The sequence below is a fragment of the Echinococcus granulosus genome (assembly GCF_000524195.1).
Source record: "Echinococcus granulosus chromosome Unknown EG_S00117, whole genome shotgun sequence".
NCBI lineage: Eukaryota > Metazoa > Platyhelminthes > Cestoda > Cyclophyllidea > Taeniidae > Echinococcus > Echinococcus granulosus.
The window spans coordinates 80,059-102,962 of record NW_020170497.1 but is presented as its reverse complement, the minus strand read 5'-3'; the positions used below and the strand labels follow the sequence as shown (position 1 = coordinate 102,962).

The window sequence follows — 22,904 nt, the reverse complement described above, 5'->3', positions numbered from 1 at the left end:
GTGTTAACTGCGTATCCTACCGGATTTTCTTCCTTCTGGTTTCTCTTTTTGGTTTCCTCGTTGAATTTGGATTCTTCCTATGCTACCTCTTTAGTTTAACGGGGAAGCTTAGCTTGAATTGGCCCTTCACAGTAAGTATCAAGCTCTTATCTCAGAAATTTGGTGGCAAATGCTTATTGACTAATTTTTGGGTTGACTTGGTTTTTTGAAGTCTGTAGAATTTTCTTTTCTATTTCATTGACTTTAGGTCTTTTTGCATTTTGTATCTTAATAAAATTAACTGCTTTAAATCCAATTGTAGGACTTTATAGCGTCGGTGGTGATGGCAGCTCTCTCCTTTATTAACTTTTGCGTCTCTTGCTACGGGGCTAGGTTGGGGGCCCCACAGGACGGTGCCGCAGCTGTAGGTTTTGGCCATATATCCTCATTTTTAGCATCTTATTCGTTTTTTCACCTTGATACTTTGTGTACTTGTAGTTTTTTTGGATTGTGGCATTGCTTCTCTTTTGCGTGGACTGCTACTACTGCTACCGTGCCTGGAGAGGTGGCTCTCATGGTCCCCCTGCTACCACGACTGTCGGGCCCTCCTTCGTCTCAGAACCGCCGCCAGCTAGCGGACCTTCCTACCCAGGCTATCCGCAGGACTCCACTCAGGGTGGTTTCGAATACTCAAACTAGAGGTAGATAACCTCAGTCTCCTTACAGTAAGGCTCGATAAAATTTATAATGACAATGAAGTTATATTATTATAATCTATCTTAATGTTTCTACTTCATCGAGTTTCCCTTTTACTGGAGGTTTGCCAAGTAATCCTTTTAAAAAAATCGCCTTAAAAGCTTTTAGATATAGCTTCTTTTACTATTCGCTCGTTATTCGGTGTTCCCTTATTTTTAGTTCTCCCTTTCATGGATGCTTATCGGAAAATGTTTTTGTAGTGGGAGCATTTCAGTCCACTCCTAGTTACCCTTTTTGATAAATCTTCAGAACAACTTCTTAATCTTAAATAGCTCATATTTACCTCTTCACTGAATCCTAGAAGATTCTTCTCATGTTAATAGCTAATTTACCAGTAAATGCTAGCCTAATCACGCGATTTTTCCAAATTAGGAACTACTTAAAGGAAGTTTGAGCGAGCTTTAATTCACCCTAGATGGGGCCGTATTTGCCAAGCGTTTCCAAGTTAATCGTTTTGCTTATGAACAAAGGAAGCTTTATACTTACAGTTGATCCGAGTAGATCTGATCAGCCAGTTTCACTCTTGCCTTTTCAGCTGATTAGGTTGGTAAAATGCAAGCCTAAGAGGTGCCCTGGCTAATTAATTGCTTATTTTGTCAAGATAATTGGCCCAACACATTTGCCAAAAATGCGAAAATAACGGCCCAGCGACCCCAAATATTGACGCATCTTTTAGCAGTAGTTACGAAGGTTTGATCATATTTGTGATTATTAAATGATACACCGGTCTTAACTTCAAAAGCAGTGGCGTGGAAACAATTTTGGATTGTTTACAGCTCCCAATGTCTTTTTTGACGGATGTTTTATAAGTAATTTTAAATAATCATCCGATAAGTACGGCCAATCCTTTTATATTGTTTTTTGAAAGGTCAGTCGCTTCATGATCTGATTTTTTATTCTTCTTTCCACTTTCTGCTGATTTCGAATGGTGAAAATGAAGGAATGGCCTTGTTCAATTGGCATTTCCTAATCATCGTCAATTTGGTTGCTTGTGCGATTTAAACCTAAAAGATCCAGTCATTCTCAGGTTCAAAATATGAGTACTAAAGTTGAATCAAATTTCTGCTTTGTCGGCGATGCTTTTAGACAAGTTCCCAGCTTTGTTACCTCTTTTTTCCAAAAAACCCCCATCACTGGTAGGTACCAAGCTAAATCTTTATGAGAGATGTGAAAATTGGATGATCCTCTGCTGAGTGAGCATTAAATGCAGGCCTGCGCCCCATTAAACTCCATCCAGAATCAAGAAAGTGGGCCACATCACACGTCCTCTACCGCCGTAACTGTAACTTGAAATTTGTATCGAAAGAGAGTAAAAAATCGCTGAGGGTCAAAATATTTCGTCTTTACTATGGACCCTAGAAGACTGTTTTAGCTTTAGTCCTTATCTACGTGGTGGCAGGTCCTACAAATCCGATCAAAATAAATGTAATATTAGGTAAGTAACTATTCATCCACTTTATCTCATAATTGACATATCTCGTGTCCCTGCTCATAGGGGAGATTAAATAGGAGACTTCCATACTTTTTTTATGTCATACATGTGTATGGAGTAGGCGCTCAAAGTATGGAGGGACTCTCAAGTAGTTACATATAAGGTGAATTGGGTGTACTTTCCTGTTTTATAACAAGAATTGGCCTTAACTTTGGCTAGCCAGGCAGGCAGTACACTGTGAGGATGGTTGTCTCACGATAGTTTTGGGGACCTGAGGAGTCAAAAAGCTGGTTCATTTATGCACACCATGGAGGGAAAAACCCCCAAACTTCCAAAATATGTGCCCTGAATGCATTGGAAAAAGGTATTTCGTCATTTTTATTCACCTACTGCAGTCTATCCTATTTTTGAGGCCTGTTAATACATTGTCGGTAATTTATTTACCACTTTGCATAAAAATGCATTCTTACTTCCCTTATTATTTATCCGCCATTTCATTGGGCAAGATATATGAGGACATGCTTCGGAGTGAATGAGTAAAATGTCGGAATTAATGGAATTAGGATTTTGTTTCTCACTATCCACATCGAAGGTTGACGACCCTAAATTCCCCAAAACATGATTATATTTACGCCAAAGGAGGGAAATGGTGTGTGGTATTATTAAAATTCACCATTTCATTTTGACCCCATAATCTATCCATTTGCATAAATTAGCGAGGAGAAAGATCCGGCTTCCCTTTCTATTACATGAGATTAGTTTCCCCTTCATTTGGTCGAGGGACTCAATATTACTTGAGATTATCTGCTGTATATGCGAAAATTGGCTCTGCTGTGAGTAATCATGGTCAGGCACGCACACGCAACACAATGCCTTAAAGATGCGATTTTCGTGGGGCTATTGGCAAAGCAGCATGCCCTCAGGCAAGAGGACACGTTGGATCATGACTTGTGAGTGTGCTCTTCGCGCATACCTGCATGAGTTTGCTTGCAGGCTGAAGACAAATGTCCTACACTTGTAATTAACACGGTGCCGTCATGTCATCGTACGTTGGGCCACGCGTGCTGTATAACTCATGAAGGCTCGTGAAGAGTATGAGAAAGAAGGCGTGTTTGAGGAGTATTGAGTCGTTTGAGTTCTCATGTCAGGCGCGGATCGTCGCGGGCACATTGGAGTTTGACATCCTGCGGCATAACATAGCCGCGTTGGATAAATTGTAAGCAAAAGTTTGTCTCCAAGTTTCCAGTCTTCAGGACCTACTGATGCATTTCAATCTCCAGACCCCATAATTGAAGCTTTTTACTAAAAAACCGATCTTTTTCTTTGAAAAATCCCAAATTAGTGATTGAGGCTGACAAAAAATTTGTAAAATAGTAGATGGATTTTGTTTACATTCTTGTTAATGTCCATGAAGTCTCATTGCCACTTTTCACTGGTACCGTTTTGCTTCATGACAGGATTTGCTTTTAACAGTTTTGACAAATTATTTCTCCTTATCTCCTCAAATTTTGTTTCTTTGTTTAGTTTTTTTATTTTTTTCTCCGCATGTGTGAAAGAAATTCACGCGCAAACATGCACACACCTGCATCCAGGCTCTTTGAAATAAAAGCTGGTTCAGAACACCAAAAGGTAGATGCAGGTTATGACTTTCTCTTTGTTTAATTTTCTCAAGAAACTATTTTTCTTAATAAAATAGCTCAAAAAAAGATTCTCTTTAAAAGTTCTGATGGAATTGAGCTAATGTGGCATGATAACCGCTTCTGAATTGGACAGTGAAGGAAAAGATGCCTCAGCAAGTCGCCATCATTTGTTGTTTCTTCCAATCTACACGACTTTAAACCTTCAAGGCTTCAAGCGTTTATTTTAGAACTCTGAGTGAACTTAGTAAGCCTTGTTTTTTTCCTTTTAGTTTGGTCAACAAGTACAAACCATTGACTGTTTCAAGTCGAGCAGAACTTTTCGCGGGGAGAATAAACTAAGGTGTCGATACAAATCCTTGCTCTCTTTTGTACAACCACGCTATTCATCATGCTACTCCCCGCTGCCAACTTGATATATTTGCCATTAAATCTCTCCGCCCCATCCTCCTCCTCCTCATCAAACCGTACAAATGATAAGCGGTTTAAGAATTATGAGCGTCATTTGAACCCATAAGGGTGTCTAGTGTCCAACACCTGATGAATACTTCGTAAATGAGATCATGAAGTTTATTTCTGATATCAAGGCCAATATTTGAGGGTGTTTTTCGAGTGAAAAGAATAAAACAGTGGTCACAAAGTGATACCAACAAAAATAGCGATAGGATGCGACTGTGAATATACCTTTAAGCAGGAAGTGAGATTTTAACAAGGGCGTATGCTTGGATGAATTCATTTTGGACGAAACTGAGATTCCACTCTCTGTAAGTCTCATATTTGCCTCAAGGCGAACTAATTACTTTCGGATGATGTGATAAATCTCGGTAAAGTACTGTGAAGCAATGCCTTACTTCATGTACCAACGACGCCCTCATTCTGGTTGTGTCGCTTTCCTCCCTGCCAACCGCCAATTGCGTTTCACCGCAGGACCTTTGGGATGAATGGCGCTTTCGGAATACCGCGAATTTCCCACATTTTGGATGTGAGTCGAATCATTTCGAGCAATTACTCATTACCACGAAGAAAAAGTATTTCCCATAAGGGCGCGCCTCTGATTAACCATAAAAACACACTCCTTATTCATAAATCTTGCGCAACCGCCTTCAAGATGCCCATACAATTATTCCACCACTGCGATCGCAAGTCACATGGCAGAGTAGTCACCTCACTTTGGAAATATGTCATGACCACTCGTGGATTACACTTCTGGTGGGAGTATTTTTAGCTCATTCGTATGAGACGATTACGTAAATTCCCATGAAATTACCTAGGAATTGGTCGAATTCATCCATAGGAATTTATGAGAAATGACCAGATTTTAGATTTTGGTGAGTTGAAGTGGATAGCAAAATTTGCTCTACTGGACGGTATGGTGAATTTCACTTTAAATCTATTAAATCTTTTGTAAAAAAAACTTGGTATTTTTAATAGATTTGAAGAATTAACGCATTAACAATTTTGCTACTCAAGTCCCGGAGAAAAAGCAACTCCAAGAAGGCAAGAAATGCGGGCCCTGTTAAAGTTATGCTGCTTAAAAGATAAAACAAACTCAAGTATTTGCAGAAAATGACTATCCAGCCCAAAAAAACTCTGCCTGTAGGACGAGTTAGTGGTACCAGCTAAAAGTGGTGCGACATTGAGAATGGCCATGTCAAAACCTACTATTCAAAATAGCGGCAGTAATTTACTAAATCTTACTAATTTGCTCACCTCTCTACCTATTCATGGATAATCTGAGGTGTTAACTCGACGGCCTCGATGTTGTAAGGATTACTACTTATTCCATTTTTCCTGAAAAGAACACCAACTAGCATCAGGCTGACCGTTAACTTTACTGAGTTAGTATATTGGGTGAAGTCGGTTAAATATATTTTGGCTGAGAGTTGAGAAATAAAATCCCTTACTTATACAAATTCTACGCTAAAAGCCTTTACAAATCAAGCTTTAAGGAAAAGCGAATAAGTGAATGCAAACTTCCTTTGAAATTCGACATCTTTGAGAAAAGTAGACACGCTGACGTGGTGCTTAAGGAGGGCATCAAACGGTACGAGTTTTGGCAACATCCACCTAAAATAGATTTTATGAAATTAGCCTGTGAAAGTGCTTCCTGTTTTAGTGGCATTTATTGGCTACTTGGTTAAGACTAATGTCAAAAAGGTTATTTTTTTCTCGAAAACCACTGTAAGCAAGGTGAAAGCACCGAGTTCTTACCTTAAGGTGTCATGGATTTTGTGACTACCTTTTGGTAATCTCCAGGAAAATGGTTTACAAAATCAAACGTTGCTACCAACAACCAGCCTAATGAATGGTAAATTCCATTTGCTTAGTTTTGATTTCTATCACTAATTTAGTCGGTAATATACGGCAAATTATTTCAGCAATAGGCTCATTATAAATAAGCTAAGATAACAAATAAGACTGCGGTGATTAAAGTGAAACCGTGAGACAATTTGTTTATTTAGGCCGTTAGCTACCCAAACGCTTTAGTATTCTCATCTTTTACCTCCACTATGTGGCGAGATCTTCAGACTTTGCTAATACCCTCCCGGCTTCCCTCGTGCGTCAGCAACAACCAGAAGTACTGAAGTACACCTGTTTGCAAATGTAAGGGTGTTATACTCAAGTCTTCATTTGCGTGGGCTTCGAATCCGTCATACTCCTGACCGGAGGGCTTAATAAATATTCTGATGTACACGTCTTTACCCCGCCCCCCCCCCTCCACCCAATGTGTATGCGTTAGCGGGGGGCGGGGGCACGATGTGTGTACACGTGACACCTGATTGGTTAGCTAGGTAACAGAGAATGCCGCAAACACGAGGTTATCCACAGTCTCGCCTATTTGATAAGAAATGCAACTCCTCTTCACTCACTTCTTACCATATTCCATAACAAAAGTGTTGGAAAATTGTGCATCCAAACCCAATATGTCAATGTACTTTGTCAACTCGAGTAATTCAAGCCCTATTTATCAAACCAATTTGGTGTCATCTTGCAAACTGGCAGTTTTATGCGAGATTAATCTTGAGGAGAATTGCAGTTTCTGCTCTCTGTTTTTAAAAGCGTTTTTTTCTAAAAGATTCCATCGGCATAAGGTGTTCCCATGCTTCCTTTAAATGGTTGTTTCATATGTCATTCTGAAGTAGTCTTAGGAAGATTCACCTCTTTAAAAAGAGATTCACTTCTCATACGAATTACTAAAATTCTGGGAATATAGAGCTGCAGAGATTGCAAAGCTCCAAAAGGTACGTGTCAAACACACGAATTAAAATGGATTCCATGGAGCAAACCGATGGATTGGATTTCAAGTACTTTCGTGGAATCACTCAAAGTAAGGCCGATAAAAGTGTTTTAAGATTTTTCTCTGATACTTCCTGTTTTTTCCTACTGAAGGCCAACCTTCAATTATGAAAAACTGATTAAATGCCACAATATTCAGAATCCTCCTTTAAAGCTCTCAATTCTCGAACAGTAAGGAAAATAATTTAAAATCAACTAATTAGGAATAAAAAAAAAGCAAAAGTCTCTTTTTTCGGCACTTTTGAGACTGGGAACTAAAAACGTTAAATATCCTGAAAAATTTGTGGATTCTTTTTAGCCCACACAACCTGGAGGTTATTTATTTGTAGATAAGGAATATATTTTTATGCGCCTCCTAGGTCTGCAGAATTTATGACGGTACAAATGAGTATGCTTGTTTCCATTAGATCAGAATTTAAAAATTTATGACCTTTTAGTTACTACAACGGGGCAAAGCATTAGTCAGACTGGAAGCGGTAGCCATAGGATCGGTTTTTGGGTTTTAAGCTGGCAGAAAAGTCATTTGACAGGATGATTAGGTCGCGTGAGTGGCGTCACATGATGCAATCGTATTGACTGATAGAAGTCATTTTTAGCTAAGGAGGGCCACGTATTTGGCACCCTAAACTTGGAATTAGAGTTGTGGTAAAGTAGATTTGTATATGAACTATTACTACGTCTTCAGCTATTGAAAGTAATTGACTTTCCTTGTAAAATCTATTTTACTTGCAATCATTTGCTCGTTAATGAACATGGACCTCTAGCGAAAGTCTATCCGACTAATCTACTACTTGTTTTCTCCCCCTATACACCAGCACCTTGATAATCACCTATGTATCTATCATTAATTTCTGCTGTCTTGCCTATCTACTATAACACTCGTTCATTTTAATGCATCTTGTGGATTGGATTAGACACTTGAATGTACAGACGTCATCTATCCGCAAGGAGGAGTCAGACTCTTATTAACGTCATGTACCAAATAATTAAACATTGACAGGGCACGTCGGAGTTTGACTTCCTCCTCCTCCTCAGAAATCGATGACGCCTTGAAGGCACGACTTTGATCCGATCTTGTCGTTTGGCATATAGAAGGCGCATTCAAACAATCCCTATTTGCCCTCCATTCCACGCGTTTGGCTATTTAGGCTTGATTGATTAAAGATGTCACTAAACTTCTTAGAATAGTTTGACTTTTTGGATGGTTTTTGACAATCAAGCTTCAAGTATGGAGAAGGTACATCGGACGTCAAATGAAAGTGTCTTAATCTGTTGTAAGGTTTGATCCTTGAAATGTTTTAGATTAACTGGCTATGGATATGAACTTTCTCTGTGGTAACCGAAGAGGATGTGTCTGATTCAAATAATTCCTTGCTGGATACTTCCAGGAAAATGGGATATTAAAGGTTGTCTAAAGTCAAGCTGACTGTGTATGATATAAATCATGTTTATGGATCCACCTAGAGGTGTCCAGCTAGTTTTTGTGGGGCACGGGAAGACATCAGAGAAACATTTTGATCTCTCCAAGTCATTTGCACGCCAACATTGGCTTGCCTACCTTCGACTCGTGAGGGAGCACCAGGTCCTGCTATCAATAGATCGCTTTGGTCCTACGGTACAATTAATCATTTCATCTCCTAGCCTGCCTAAAGGGTGATTACAAGGACAAAAAATCTTCTCAACTAGCGAATCAGGGTGTGATCTGCATTTCTGACTTGAGGACTGTTTTTAAGGTTCTAGCAATGTTCCAGTAACCGGAGCAGCAGAGTTACCATAGCGACAACTACAGACAGCACTCAAAAGACAAGGAGGAAGGATTGTTAGTCTCTAGACATGGTATCACCAGGTTAGACGACCCAGAAAGTTGCTGTTCTTGTAGTAAAACACCTTCATCGAATTTGGAACCAAATTTTGCAATGAAGCGGGTCGAGATATGAATAATGTCGGCTTACCCATTTTAGAGCATGCGCTTGTTTCCAAATTCATGACGAATCCTCCTTTTCAGCGTAATAAACTACAGTTGATCTCTGAGACAATGTGAATGTTAGATGCAATTTATCATTAAATTACTTGGAGAAGAAATCCAAAGGCACCTTTACTATTTCTTTGATAGGGTGACGGATCAAATGCTCGCGACAGCTACACAAGTAGCCAGGCCTCAGTCTGTCACGTGACAGACACCTCTGAGTTAAATGGTATCACAAAACCCTCAAATACGCGTCGGTGAACATTTACGCTAAGCTGTGTACGTGAATTCTCTACCGAGGTCCTGTTCTCCAACAGCGCCTTAAAGCATAATCTCATCATAACACAAGTCAGCAGCTCTTTTCTCTCATAATGGCTAGGCTGTACTGCAGGGTAGTTGGTGCCTCGGTGGTAACCTCTACTTAGTAGGATTTAGAAATTACGGTCGCAAGCTATTGGGTAAGAGAAGCTTTTAGCATTTACTTAAATCTCTTTGACTATAGTTAGTGCGATTTGGAATGAGAGTTTTGACTCTCCAAATTTTCAAAACGACTGTTGCTTAAAATGCTGATGGATTTTAGCTAAAAAATCAAATGTAAAAGTGGTTTATTTAGAGGAGAGGAGAGTGAAGTCCTACAATTTTCTCTTGTAAGGTATCTAGTTATTTCTGAATAAAGAAGTGTCAATAAAATTACAAAATGATTAGCTAGTTCGCAGATTCATCGCAAACTAATTCATCATCCTGCACAACTTTTAAAAAGATTCTTTTGAAAGGAAAGAATGAGGCAAATAAAGCATCAGTTTGCACTACTGATCCTAAATTGAGAGCATTCTTTTATTATGCGGATCTGCCGTTTCTAAGGTAACCCTTTCGCCTAGTTGATCGCGATTCCCCGGAGAATCTGTCCTGTTAGGTAATAGTAAAATTCCAAATTAAAACGCAAACCACTAATACAAGAAAACTTTGAAATATTAAAAACCGTATGAAATCGGTAAAATATCTTAGGTGAGCACACTCAAGAATTACAACCGAAGACAAAGGCGTTTGTTCCTCTTAGAAAGGTACGTACACTTTTCAGATCCTTTTAACGCATTTAGAAATTTATTTTGCAAGAAAAAGAATGGAAGGATTTATCCAAAGGGATCTGTTTCTCTATTGAAGCTTTGAACTATGAATGGGTGGACTGGCCGATGAATGCTTCGATAAGAATATAGGGACCCTTGTCTTCCTTGAAGTCGTACTAAGTCAAAGCAGAAATGGAAGAACGGGCGATTAAGTAACGTAGAGAAGGGCCGGGAGACCTTTAAAATTCCACAGAATGTAGATAACCACGCAAAGGCATAAAATAGGTTTTGCGGCACCAAAAAGATAAATAGCCTGCAAAAGCCTTTTTCTCTCCAAAATAATCACCGAAAATTGTTGTCAAAAATTTTCTGCTTATCTTAAAAGTGGGCTTTATCCATTTTGGCATGTAAGCAGCGCCCGTGTATATTAAGCGTGATAGGCTTTGAATGCCCCTACCTTACGTCAAAAAGTTGTTATTTTCTTCGTTGCAGCCTTAATTTTACATGCCAGGGACTTCTAGAAGATTGCATTATGTAAACTCGGAGAGAAATATGAAAAAAATTTTACTCCTGATTCTAGGTCATTTGAAGCGATCTGTCTTTGAAAAAAAGGGATTGTAGAGCAGCAAATATTCACAAATTTTTCCAGGAATTTCAACCATTAATTGAAGGTAAAGGTGTATAACATAAGGGTGTCTAAGGAGAAATAAATCTGCCAATCTTACTTTAAATGGCATCTATTTCATTTGTAGGGATTTGAGAGGGTTTTAATGGCTCTAAGAGATCCATCCTCATCAGTTTTTCTGTCAAATGTTTTAATGACAAAAGACGCTCACCATCATTCGTATGGGTCTGTTCAAAGAAGTTGATAATGGTGGAAAATTTTTCCAGGCGAGTTCACAGTTCAGAGGTGTGTAGCCCTTCGAATACATTTCCGTTCTTTGATTTTACCTTATTGTGCTCCAGATGTGGTCTGTTTTCTGGCAAAAATCCACGAAAAGCATATTAACATTAGGAGCTGAGTTTTGCCAAAAACTATCATCAGATTGTTGCGATTTCACTGTGCTGAATGCTAAAGTAACTATTGCAGGTTCACCTTAAAACTGGTGCTATTTGTCTCCATTGATGGCGCTATGTGATGGCCGTTAGGACAGAGTTCGGACCATATTCCACCGCGCCAAGTTGATTGCGTTGTTGTAATACCTCGAAATGGTATAACAACCAAAATTTTTCAGAGGGTTTCCTGCCATAGTATGCCTCAGATAAGGTACAAAAACGTTCAGTTGGATAAGCTATAGTCGGAGAGATACGAAATTTCGCACAAATATCTTGCTTTCTTAAGTCTATAAATTGTTAACAAAACACTCTTCCACATGGATTTTAGGGTAGACGGTGATACATTTGCTGATTGCGTGCAAGACAGCCGTCTGATGGCCTGTGGAAGGAGACAATCTAACAATCCAAAAAACAAATTTGAATTGTGTTTGGCGTGAAATGGTTAGCTCAACGTGTCATTAAAAGTGCAATGCATTAGGAAAGCAACTTAGAAGTAAGTAAGACATTTTATCTATTTGCTACTTTTAAATCTACTTTTGGTTTATCACTTTGAGCTGCACATTTTTCACAATCTATGGTAGAGAAAGAAAAACAATGATTTAAGCAACTTTTTTATGAATGAGCTCAACTGAATGATAATATGTCAGCTAAAAGTTGTGCAATACTTTTACGGCTTATTTTTCATCAAGATGAGTGATCTCGAAATTAACCTTTAGGAAATAACTACTGAAATGGAATAGTCTCTTAAATTGAATGACCTGCTAGAAATTACGAAGGGAATTTAATTTAGATCAGGGTATTTTTTTAATTGTTTGAAATGCCTGATACCCTGACAATAATGGACTCGGTGGTGGGTGACCGGTCCAGACACATCTAGAGAAGGCAGGTGGCAGCACTAACCATAAAACGTTCGTGAAACAACTTTTGACTTAATAGAAAGTACAAAACTAGTGGATATCTGCGAAGAACTTCGGGTTCAGCTGCTCAGAAGTAAGCCATTTGAACGGTGTGTTCATATCGATGACAATCAAAGCTACTTACTCTCGACTCAGGGCCTCGGCAGTCAATCCTTTGAACATTAAGTGCTTGCTACTTTATGAACTTTAGTGGATTAACTAACTTCATTAATATTTAAACTTAGCCCTTCAAAAGATTCCATTACACTGGATTTATGCAGAGCTTTTTAATAACCAAACGTACTTTGGTTGTGTATTTTATTGGTTTCCTTAGTGTGTTAAGCTCAAATATAATTGCCATCGCCGTGACAGCATAACAGAATCGCGGCCGTAGAGACATCATATAGGAAGGTGTGACTGTAGTGAGCTGGTTGCTTTGTTAACTCCCGGCTTTGGTAAAGGGAACTCTTTGATTTTTGCTACTGTGCCTTAGCCGGATAAGCAGGTATCCGGCCCATGCCAGTAGTCCTAATCCCTTCTGCGTGTCATATATATATATATATATATTCCGCCAGAGCATTAAGTGTTCTTTTACATTTAGGGGAGTGTCGTAGTGCCGCAACGGTGGCAACAGAAAGCGAATCCTATCTTAATGGGCATTAGCAGAGCAGAAGAAGAGCATATGCTGCAAATTGGGTGATGGTCCTTATCAAAAGGGATGAAAATTAGGTCTACCTCAGGCAGCTACTCCAGTCTCATGGTCTGCAGGAAAGCTTTTAACATCTGAAACGACACCAGCCTTGAACTATCCAGAAAATTCCGTCAAGGTGCTGTCTACCAATTCTGTAGAAAGATATCAACTAATCTAACTGGCGATACCCCCTTCACCTCTCTGATAGCTGGATAAAACTTAGATAAATACGGCTAGGCGGCTCTGAAGTGCGAAAAATGTGGTAAGAAGGAATACAATTAAAACCCTACCCCCACGAAACTATGTTCAATCCCCTCCTTTGATGTATGACTAAGTTTTGTCCTGTGTTTCAACGACTAGTGATGGACACACGCAATGACCACCACATTACCCCTTCCTTGAATCCACTTCGCATACACGATGAAGCCCCAAATAGAATAGAATTTCCAAGAGAGATTCAGTGATGGTACAGTTAGGTAGCCCCTCAATTGCATAGAACTTTGATGACTAGTGCAGTTGGCTCGTAGGTGCTTTTCCTTTCAGCATTGAGTACGTTGCGATGGCTGAGGCTAGAGGCTAGCGTAAGGGAGCGCCGGGACGCAGCTCAAAAGCGGACAAGGGCTATGTAATAATTTAGTTGTTTGTTTGTTTAACTCTCGGTTTTGGTAAAGGGACAACTTTAGGTCACCGCCACTGCACCTTGGCCTGGTGAGCTGGCCTCTAGTCCATGCCAGTAGGTTCAATATATACGTCTTTCTTCTTCAGGGAAGTTTTGGAGAGCTATAATGGCATCGGTGAAACTACCTTTAAATTTAAATGACATTTAAGTGCTTGATTAACCTGTATGCACGCCGATGGGGGACCTTTAGGGACAGAAAATTTTGATATCGCGTGAAGTGGTTTTCGTCAATTTTTAAAAACAATCCGAGTGCATTCTATAACTTTGTCACAAAATTTTATCCATCTTAAAGGAAACACTAAAATTTGATAGGAAATTCCAATCATTTTTATAAATAAGCAAGAAAAACACTCAAAATCAATTCAATAACATTTTACAGCTACTACTGAAATTGGTATATTGTATATTACTATTAGTCAAGGGTTATACTTTATATGCAATTGTACAGATAAGAACAAATACCAAGTCGGCATCTGCTTTAATTATAGAGGGAAATAGGCGCACTTTCCTTTGAAGATCATTAAATTACCTCATTGGCATCTTGGATGACTTTGCATCTCCCCTCTCCACCAATTTGAGCATCAATTCCGCAACACATAATCTTGCTTTGGCAAACATAAGCAGTGACTAAATGATCCACTTATTCAGCACTGCCTCTCTCGTCTCTCCTAAGTGGGCTCTTGTGAACACGAAATAATGTCTCATAGAATCGTCAAGACTCATCCGAGGTGTGATGCAGACGAATTAGGGAACATGTGAATGAATAAACATTCTTGTGATTATTGCTGAATTAGTAAGGTCTATTTAGGAGGGGTCAATGGGGTGAGGTCAATGCAGTAGCGACAATTGACGATTTGAGCCTTATGTAGTTTTAGTCGAATGACAAAAGCGCCCTTCACCTGTGGATATTTTATAAGCCAGGTGGGAACTTCCCTCCAAATTGGCATTGAGAATACTTGTTAGTTCTTTTTCAACCTGTAAATTATGATCTCGAATGAACTACAAATAGAATTCGTGATTTATGTAAGAGTTTAAGGTATATCAGTAGTCAAAATGCCAAGAATTTACGCAAAATTTTTCTGCTACATATTCTATTACAATAGTAATGGAGAAAAGAGCTATACAAGAATGAGTTGATATTAAAGTGAGGTCACCCTCGTTCAAAAGGAACCAGAAATTCTGTAACACTGTAGGGCACTCGTCCAATATCCACCGCATTTTTATGGAGGTAAGGGGAAAGCCACTGCAATTCTGTGACAAGTGGATTGCAATGTCCGAATATGCTATTTTGGTTAAGTACATAAAGATTGACAGTTAACCTCTAGTGTAGTACTGGTTGACAGTATGGCTCCAGTCCATTTCCTTTATTTCAGCTTAACCACACTAACGTGTTTCAGCAAAAAACTATTCAAATTCAATCAGAGCAGTTCTATGCAAACCAGTTTTTACAGACTTTGTAATTGGTTAGAGAAATCACCTATTTTAAGGGTACACCTTGACGCTAGTGACTGCTAGAAGCCTATGAAAGTGAAACGAATTACTTTTGTAAAATAAAGTAGCATTTATTAATTCCGAGAACTCAAACGGAATCCGAAAGTGTTACTTCTGCTGCTTGGTAATTTGCCACAAGTAAATCTAATATGCAATTTCCTTCTTATTTATACTTGTCAGACAATTTATAATAAACAAAAGTAGGTATAACTAACAATAGATTTAAGATATTTCTGGAATATTTTCATTTCTTCCCACAGACGCTGATATCGTAGGTCATGCAAAATACATGAGACGGAAGGAAAGGAGGAGTCCGGCTAAAATCGCAAGACGATCCTCATTGATAAGTGTGGAAAATACTTAAACACTTTTGCAAAATCTGATTTTGGAAAGTAAGATCTTCCTTTTGAAGGCGTTTACCTCTGAAACAGCCAAGTTTATTGTTAAGGGTGTTTATTTGCAGGTGAAACGAAAATAATGCGGAAGTAAGGCTTAAAGCGCTTGAACTTCATTTTGTTTCTTAGTAGATGACTGTAACAAAAGTTGAGCCAGAGCATGTACTGTTAATTAACTTGGCAGACATTCTTGGCAGTACATGGACAAAGCTGCATGGGATGGCAGGCGTAAAGCATGACTACGGATAACTAGTAGTACAAAGGGCTCCAAACACAGTACAGGGTGGTGATGCGGCATTCAACAGCTCAACATTATGGCACTCGAATTGTATGAATGCCTTAAATGTGTTCGTATATTTGCTTTTGACGGTCTCTGCCTCAGTTTTTCTCGGTCTATATCCCGTCTGTTAGCACAAACAACACTTTTGAGCATTTCATAAAGTATCTGCGTCCCGGATACCTGGATTGTCCTCGAATAATATAGATGTACTGCCCCAGTTGTTGATTTTAGGATGGCTTTTTAGGTATTAACGAACTGTTAAAATGGCCACATAAGTGCGCTAAGTGAGTAGGTCCACTCTTGGAACCTTTGGGGCCTTTAAGAAACGTACAATTCTTGATATATCCTAAGCAATTCTCATGCCAAGTAGGTGGTTATTTGCGGAATTAAGATATTTGCACTAATAAAACTATGCGGGGTCATCAAATTCATCTTCTAATATGACTTGTTTTATTTTCTTGTTAAATTATTTTTTAAAGTTTCTTAATTGCTACTACGTGATTTAGAAAATCATTTAGATCCCATTTCCCATGTTTCACATTCCCCAGTTCAACGTCAGCTTTCCTTTATATTTTAAAGGGGTTGTTAAAAAACTTAATTCGTCAATGGTTATAGAATTAATGGAACCCACCCTTTAACATCGTTGACAGGTATTTCATCAAAGGCGTGGTAGCGTGGATCAGCTCCGGGGACCAGATGTAGGTGTTTGGGGTGGTAGCCTTGAATGGGGAGTGTGGCTTATTGGCAATGAGAAGAGGCTGTGGATACTGAAAAGTCAAAGCGTAAATGCGGCCCTAGACCTCATCTTTTAGTTAACACCGTGACACACCTGTGACGCCCTAATTTTTTTCTCTTACCCTGTTGTGAAAGTTTCTTGATAAATGCAACATCTTATTTTATGATAACGTATTTCATTGGCTTGTATGCTACAGACATGGATGCAGACTGTTCCTTTCATGTCAGAGTAACTACGCATTTTAGTTTTTAAGCAGAAATTGAATGTGTTGAAAAGGTAATGTAAATTTTGTGCCGCATTAGAACCATAGAATAAGTGGACAGTAGCGGCAGCCCTACTATGGGGACGGAGCGTGGTAACTGACGTGTTAGTCCATCTGAGAATACATGGATAGTCAAGTAGATTTTTATTCAGATACAGTGTTTAGATACTTGGGTGAAGTCCCTTTAGTCATTTAATCATTTCGTATGTAGGATTTAAATGATAGATTCACTAAAATAACTTACCCAAATGCAACCAAAATTATGTGCAAGACTGTGAAATTATATGCTTTCTTTCCTTGTTAATAAAATTTTAGCTATGATAATTTAACCGTTAAGCATTTTCAACTTTACATCACGAATACTTAAAACTACTCATTTGCTTATCAGTAGCTGGCCCAATATTAATGGTCGAATTTAACGTCAACAGGGGTCGATTCACTGCAGAATGGTATCAGCAATACTCCCGGTTACCTATTTTAACATATGAATCAAGCAATATAACGACCTGGTCTTGTTTTCATTTAGTACCTTCCTAACCGATTATCTACGGTTAGTTTAACTTACGTCGCGGAGAGATGATGAGAGCCTATTACTTAATAGGTCAAAAAGCAAATTAAACCCATTTTATTAGGTTAGATCAGATGGTTTTTTGTATTTTTGACGTTTTTTACATATGTCACACAAGATCAGTTGTGGTGATAGAGCAGTTTGGTTGATCTTCTCAAAATACAACAAATCAAAACTAGATTGTGCAAGAGTCCGCATCAAACCTAACTAATAATGGAAAAAGTAGTAAGCTTTTCACATCAGGCCAGAAATTCTTGATATACTTCTATTGTAATTATTTTGCGCCATAAAGGAATAAAAAATGCATGGATGACTGGGCATTCAAAGCACACTGATCGGAGCTATCAAAACATCCATTTCATACCATTTTGACCCAGCGACATTTATCAGTTAATCCCTCACATCTCAAACATGAGCTGAAATATGGCTACTTAAATTACAAACAAAAAATTATCAGTGCTTATTTTTTTGAAAAAAAAAATCCAAGCAGACCCATATTAGTATTGCTGAGGTTTTATTATTTCACGGAATGTCAAATAGAAAACGTTGTGAAAAAAGTTAGAAACGATATATTTACAGCACGAATAATGAGAATCTGCCACCCCGACAATCTGAGTTTAAATTTTCAAAAGGGTGGTAGACGATGAAAAGAAGCCTTTCAAGTTGCTTCGGTGATATGGTTAACAGATGGAATAGTTTCAGACACACCCTTTGTACTTTCAGTGTTTGATCGGTCAACTACACGCCATCTTCTCCACTTCATTTGTGATCTTGATTGGGTGAGGCATAATGCAATTTTCCATACTCATCTACCCAAGTGTACCTTATTTTTTTGGCGTCACAATTCATTTAAGCTTAGCTATTTTCTATTTGTATGTTACTTCGGCAATTTATATCCATTCCTTTCAAATCCGGTATGTGTTTCTGCGAGAAAGAAGGGTAGATTATAAAATTATGGCATTTTTTTATTTCTGATTAAAGATGGAATATCTAATTCCTAATCTATAGCAAAGGTCAAACCCTTAGATTTTTTTGCTAATTAAGGTGCGTTGTGGGAAAAGATGAAATTATTTGCTTGATTAGAGAAAAATTTTACCAGTGGAACTAAGGATCTGCTTAAAAGCCTTACTACTATGAATTTAAGGAATAGTTTATACAGTTCTTCGGTAAAATAACCCTCTCCGTAATTGCGAGTGTACCCATAGGGTGGAGTGCTGGAGTGGTGCCATGCTTGCCTAGCTCTATCATCCTGATTGGCCATGAGCTTGTCCACTCAGGAGACACGCAGATCCTCTCTTCTACAAAACTCGAGATAAAGATCTTGTAGGAGTTCCAAAGTGCATACCCTTGTTCAGGGTTTGTAATCATCTCCTTTAGTGCTTTTTTTACTTAAAATTAACGGTTTGGGCATTTCTCACCACCTTATCGCTACTGTAAAGCCTACATTTTTCTAGAGTAGATTTTCTTGATGAAACTCCTTATAAACACACAAAAGAGCTGCAAGATTTGTAGTCTAAGTTACGGAAACCTAATGGGTTTTGGAGAAAGTCATTTGTTATTCCCTTACTATTGCAATGTAGTCCAAACTATGTCAATGTTTGATTTTCTTGAACTACGATTTTCACTTGATTTACAAATGTATGTATTAACCAATACCAAAAAGGAGACTAAACAAGCCAAATTCTTCCAAAACTATTAAGGGGATATGGAGGGGCACATTTTTGTGTTCTATCGACATCTGTTCGGTGTATAGAAAGTAAAAATCCAGTTTTGTGCAATCATGGATGCCCATTGACACCTTTATAATATCCACTCGAAGGTGCATTTTGGTGCCTTAAAAACGTTTCGTTGCGTAAATCTCGAGAAAGTATATAAGTTATTAATTCGACTATTTTAAATTCTGCTCTAGCCAGCATCGTTCATCAGTAACCAAAACCCGTCTGCAAAAAAATTGAAGAGAAGTTTAACAATAATGGAATGAGCTTGCTGGGGTGACTTCAACCCCATAAAAGCGATCTTGTTTCATTTTACTAACTCTAATTGAAGATGTATTCCTGAGCTCTCTAGGGCGTCGCACTTTGGCTCAATCTCTTCCCCTTCCCTTCCCTTCGGACAGGATCATATCAAGCAGCGATGTGATGGCTTGAAGGCCAAGATTAATCAGCTACTATAACTTCGCGTCACTTAAGTCGCCTGCATAAATGCAGGCTCACACTCAAGCAGGCAGTCTGCACTCGTTCCCAGGCCCGTCCATTTACTCCCTAATTTGGCGATAAAATATCTGCTCTGAAGTCTTTGTCTATCGCCTGCTTGGTCGCGAACTCCATAGGATACCTTCCACTCGATCTCACGACGCCTAAGTGGTAGTAATTGGCGGTATGGGCAGCTACAATAAAGTACGGCTTTGAAAAAACTAGACCATTAAACTTAAATAACTTCCTAATTTTAATGCGAATGCCTATTTAGGTAAGGCCGATACAGACTGGCAGTACTTCACGGGAGGCGTACAACTATGGCCTAGAATAAGCCACCCAGGCTTCAACAATATTGTGAGTTCTCCTACACACATTTATTAATTTTTTTTTTGATGCCCATGGTTAATTTTTAAGGCATGATATTACAGCAGACAATAAGCCACCACGTGAAAAAATATCAAAGAGGATGATTAACATTAATGAAGAGGTTTTCACGGTAGTAAAGCATGTATAATTTCCAAAGAATAGCATTATAGTCTGCCAGAGAGAAAGTTATGTGAGCTATAAAGAGAGATGCCAGGCCTCCTCGACCTCTGTGGTCCCGGTCACTGTCGTGGTGTGAGCCACCTAATGACAGTGACAGTAAGGCGCGGCCCGAACAAATGGATCTTATAACGCCGTCAGGGGAGAATGCAGAGCGGAAATACAAATAAATGATGGCACATTATGTATTGGCAAGGAAAAGCCATCATCTCCAACATAGAGACACCGGCTCATGAAAGTCACTCTTAATTCTTCTGTTCAAGTATCAGGAGTTCATTATGGACTTGTAAAAGTAGCAGCTGCCTTAAGGCTTCTCCACCAAGGTGTTTCGTTCTTCAGGTCATTTCAGTGTCCCCTGGGTGGCTCAATTTTTTACCACTTGAAAAATTGGTCATGTTTTACCTTTTTTCCTCTGAAATGCATCACATTCCTCACTATATTCAAATCAGACGGTTCAGTATGCATTTGGATTCAATGGTAAGCTGCAAAATGTCCAAATTTTTCCTTAGGAATAATGCTGGTAGCTTTCATTTCTGGGTGGATACCACTCAAGAAAACCTCAAGAATACAAGTTGAGCCGTAGAATTATTCCAAGAAGGGCCAGAAATTTTTTGAAAATCTGGATTTGCTCGTGTTTTGTGGTAGGGAGGGGTGATTAGCTTCTACACTTTCGGTGCCTTAATAAGCGACAACACAAGTAGCCTGCTTCACATCACCTTCACTTGAATTTGATCTCTGAATTTTGTCCGACAACTGCGATAAATTGGGTGAAGAGTCCTTCATTAGTAACGAGTGGGTGTCTGGTGCAAAATAGAAGAAAGGAAACTCCTTACCAAAATAGGTGGGATGGGACTGATGAAGCTGAGCACAAACAGAGTGAAAATGCAAAGTTATTGTCAAAACCACTCAAGACGAGTAACTATTTGTCTTGCTAAGGAGTGAGTAGAATTAGCTTGTTCAGTCGAAGGTAATTACAATTGGAGAAAACAACAATCCTAGTAAGATATCTTTTTTCGCTCCAGAAATTTTTTCGTTGAGCCAAGTAGTGTGGATGTGATTTTGGCAGGTGTATTTCCCCTCTTAGTAATGTAATGCGTTTGATAGACCTACAGGCACGCCTTTACACAATCACGACTAAAATATTTTTTTATCTTAGCAGGAAGGAGACGAAAATTTGACAAAACTCCTAGTTAAGAGACTCAAATTTTCCAGTAAGTACGAATGTCTATTCCCCTCTTGTTAAAACCACACTAGTCGATCGGAGGTGGCGCTAGATTCTGGAGGTCCAGCGGAATCTACTCCCAGCTTAATCCCTATTTCTAACCATATTCTCTCCTGATGAGTCTCAAACCAGAGAATTTGCAGCGGTAAATCTAAATTTACACTTTTATTACAAGTTAGTCCTCCACTGTTTTCAGAGGGCTCACCGTTTTGCGTCCATCACTCATAAAACATCTGCACCACCTTTGAATTTGTGGTAAGATAAAACGGGGTTCACTGGAACCCTCATTAGTAGTTAGTGAAATTCACCTTGATGATCTCTACAGTCGATTGCTTATGTGATAATTTCCTCGCAGATGCTTGTTGGAGGATCAAAACCCTTTAATTTCAGGTGAGATTTTTCGTATTTAATCCACTGGTCTGTTTCACTCAACTAATTCAAATTTTTCAGTGGTCCAGTTTTGCCATTGCGTTTTGGAAAGGCTAAGTCAAATTGAATGAGATCCCTTAAGGCTCTAGGCACGATTACAAAATAGACGGACTTAACAAGGACACTTGAAAGGTCGCTATGGTCTGGAAAACCTTCTTCTTATGTAAAAATGACTCAAAGTATACGTGAATGCATGGTGACAAACCACACAGACTCCTTTTCTTCATCGTTTACGCGGTGCCACCAATGCAGACTCAAAAATATCTTCTAGAGTGGATTGTGTCGATACGAGTTCCTCAGCCCTTAGCTGTCAAGTCCACCACCAATCTCTACCATATTCCATGACCAAGAAGTGTGCAGTCTTACTAATAATACGGCCAAGGTTTATGCGCTTCTATTTGCCGTTTTTCGCCTTAGCCACTTAACATCTCAAATCGAGTGGTTAAAAGCCGTAGTTACTGCTTATCTTATAAAAAAGAGGAAGTAGTCTTTTGAGTCATTTCCAAGACGAATCATTAAAACTCCATGAACTAACCTTGAATTCATTCCTTACATTGGACCAATAAACCGAGCAATGAACATGAAGGAGCTAAATGGTGGGATATTTTCTTTATGCCCAGATTGGCTTGTATCTGCGACTTTTTTCCATTTTCTTTAAATAAGCCACAACTTAAGTGAAACCATGGTGAAGAAGAGTTCATTATTCTATTTGCAGTGATTGCTTGCATTAAAACAGAACAACAAATCCTCTCTATTTGTTCCACAATCTCCATAACAATCATACATCCGAGATGGGTGTTGACCAATAACTCATCTATCTTGTGTTTCTAGCTTGAACAAAGGTAAGCTCCAACTCAAGAATGCGACAAATATTTTCCACTATCCAACAAAAAGTGATAGGAAAAGCTGAGAAATCTAAGTAAAATAATTTTGAATGGAATTAACATTGTGGTGCTGAATAAAGCTGACTGATGCAATAAATAAAAAATTTCTTCAATTAAGCAAATTCATCAATCGTTTGGTTAGAAATAAAATTTCAAAAGCAGTTAAAATGGATGTCTCAGATCCACAATTGAATAGTTGAGCCAACGAGAGGCGAGAAGGGAGTCAACCAATCGGCTAGTGCGAGTCAACAAAACATGAGGTATAAAAGACGATTCAACAATATTCTGTTGTCATTTACAATCAAGATGAAAAGCAAAATTTTTGGCCAGTGTCTTGTCATCTTCACATTCATCTACTCTGCTTACTGCACAAATAAGGTGCTTTTCATCTCATTCGATGGATTCCGACACGACTTCCTCGACATGGCTGAAAAGGCGGGCAGAAA

At 38.8% G+C, this 22,904-nt stretch overlaps 3 protein-coding genes across 3 annotated transcripts; 1 reads left to right on the top strand and 2 right to left on the bottom strand. All coding sequences in view use genetic code 11, as the record gives it.

Moving 5' to 3' along the window:
* Nucleotides 1-173: 173 nt before the first annotated feature.
* Nucleotides 174-5,797, bottom strand: EGR_08728 (hypothetical protein; the record flags this gene model as incomplete). Its single annotated transcript, XM_024497977.1, has 8 exons — nt 174-266; nt 965-1,042; nt 1,780-1,921; nt 3,428-3,518; nt 3,607-3,706; nt 3,750-3,842; nt 4,353-4,488; nt 5,739-5,797. 8 exons carry the CDS (start codon nt 5,795-5,797, stop codon nt 174-176), a joined length of 792 nt encoding a protein of 263 aa, XP_024347610.1.
* Nucleotides 5,798-6,653: 856 nt separating this feature from the next.
* On the top strand, nt 6,654-10,816 carry EGR_08727 (hypothetical protein; the record flags this gene model as incomplete). Its single annotated transcript, XM_024497976.1, has 5 exons — nt 6,654-6,896; nt 7,019-7,132; nt 8,285-8,375; nt 9,784-9,928; nt 10,753-10,816. 5 exons carry the CDS (start codon nt 6,654-6,656, stop codon nt 10,814-10,816), a joined length of 657 nt encoding a protein of 218 aa, XP_024347609.1.
* Nucleotides 10,817-20,601: 9,785 nt separating this feature from the next.
* Nucleotides 20,602-22,356, bottom strand: EGR_08726 (hypothetical protein; the record flags this gene model as incomplete). The annotated part of the gene is made up of 2 exons (XM_024497975.1): nt 20,602-20,723; nt 22,128-22,356. 2 exons carry the CDS (start codon nt 22,354-22,356, stop codon nt 20,602-20,604), a joined length of 351 nt encoding a protein of 116 aa, XP_024347608.1.
* Between the last annotated feature and the right edge of the window lie 548 nt (nt 22,357-22,904).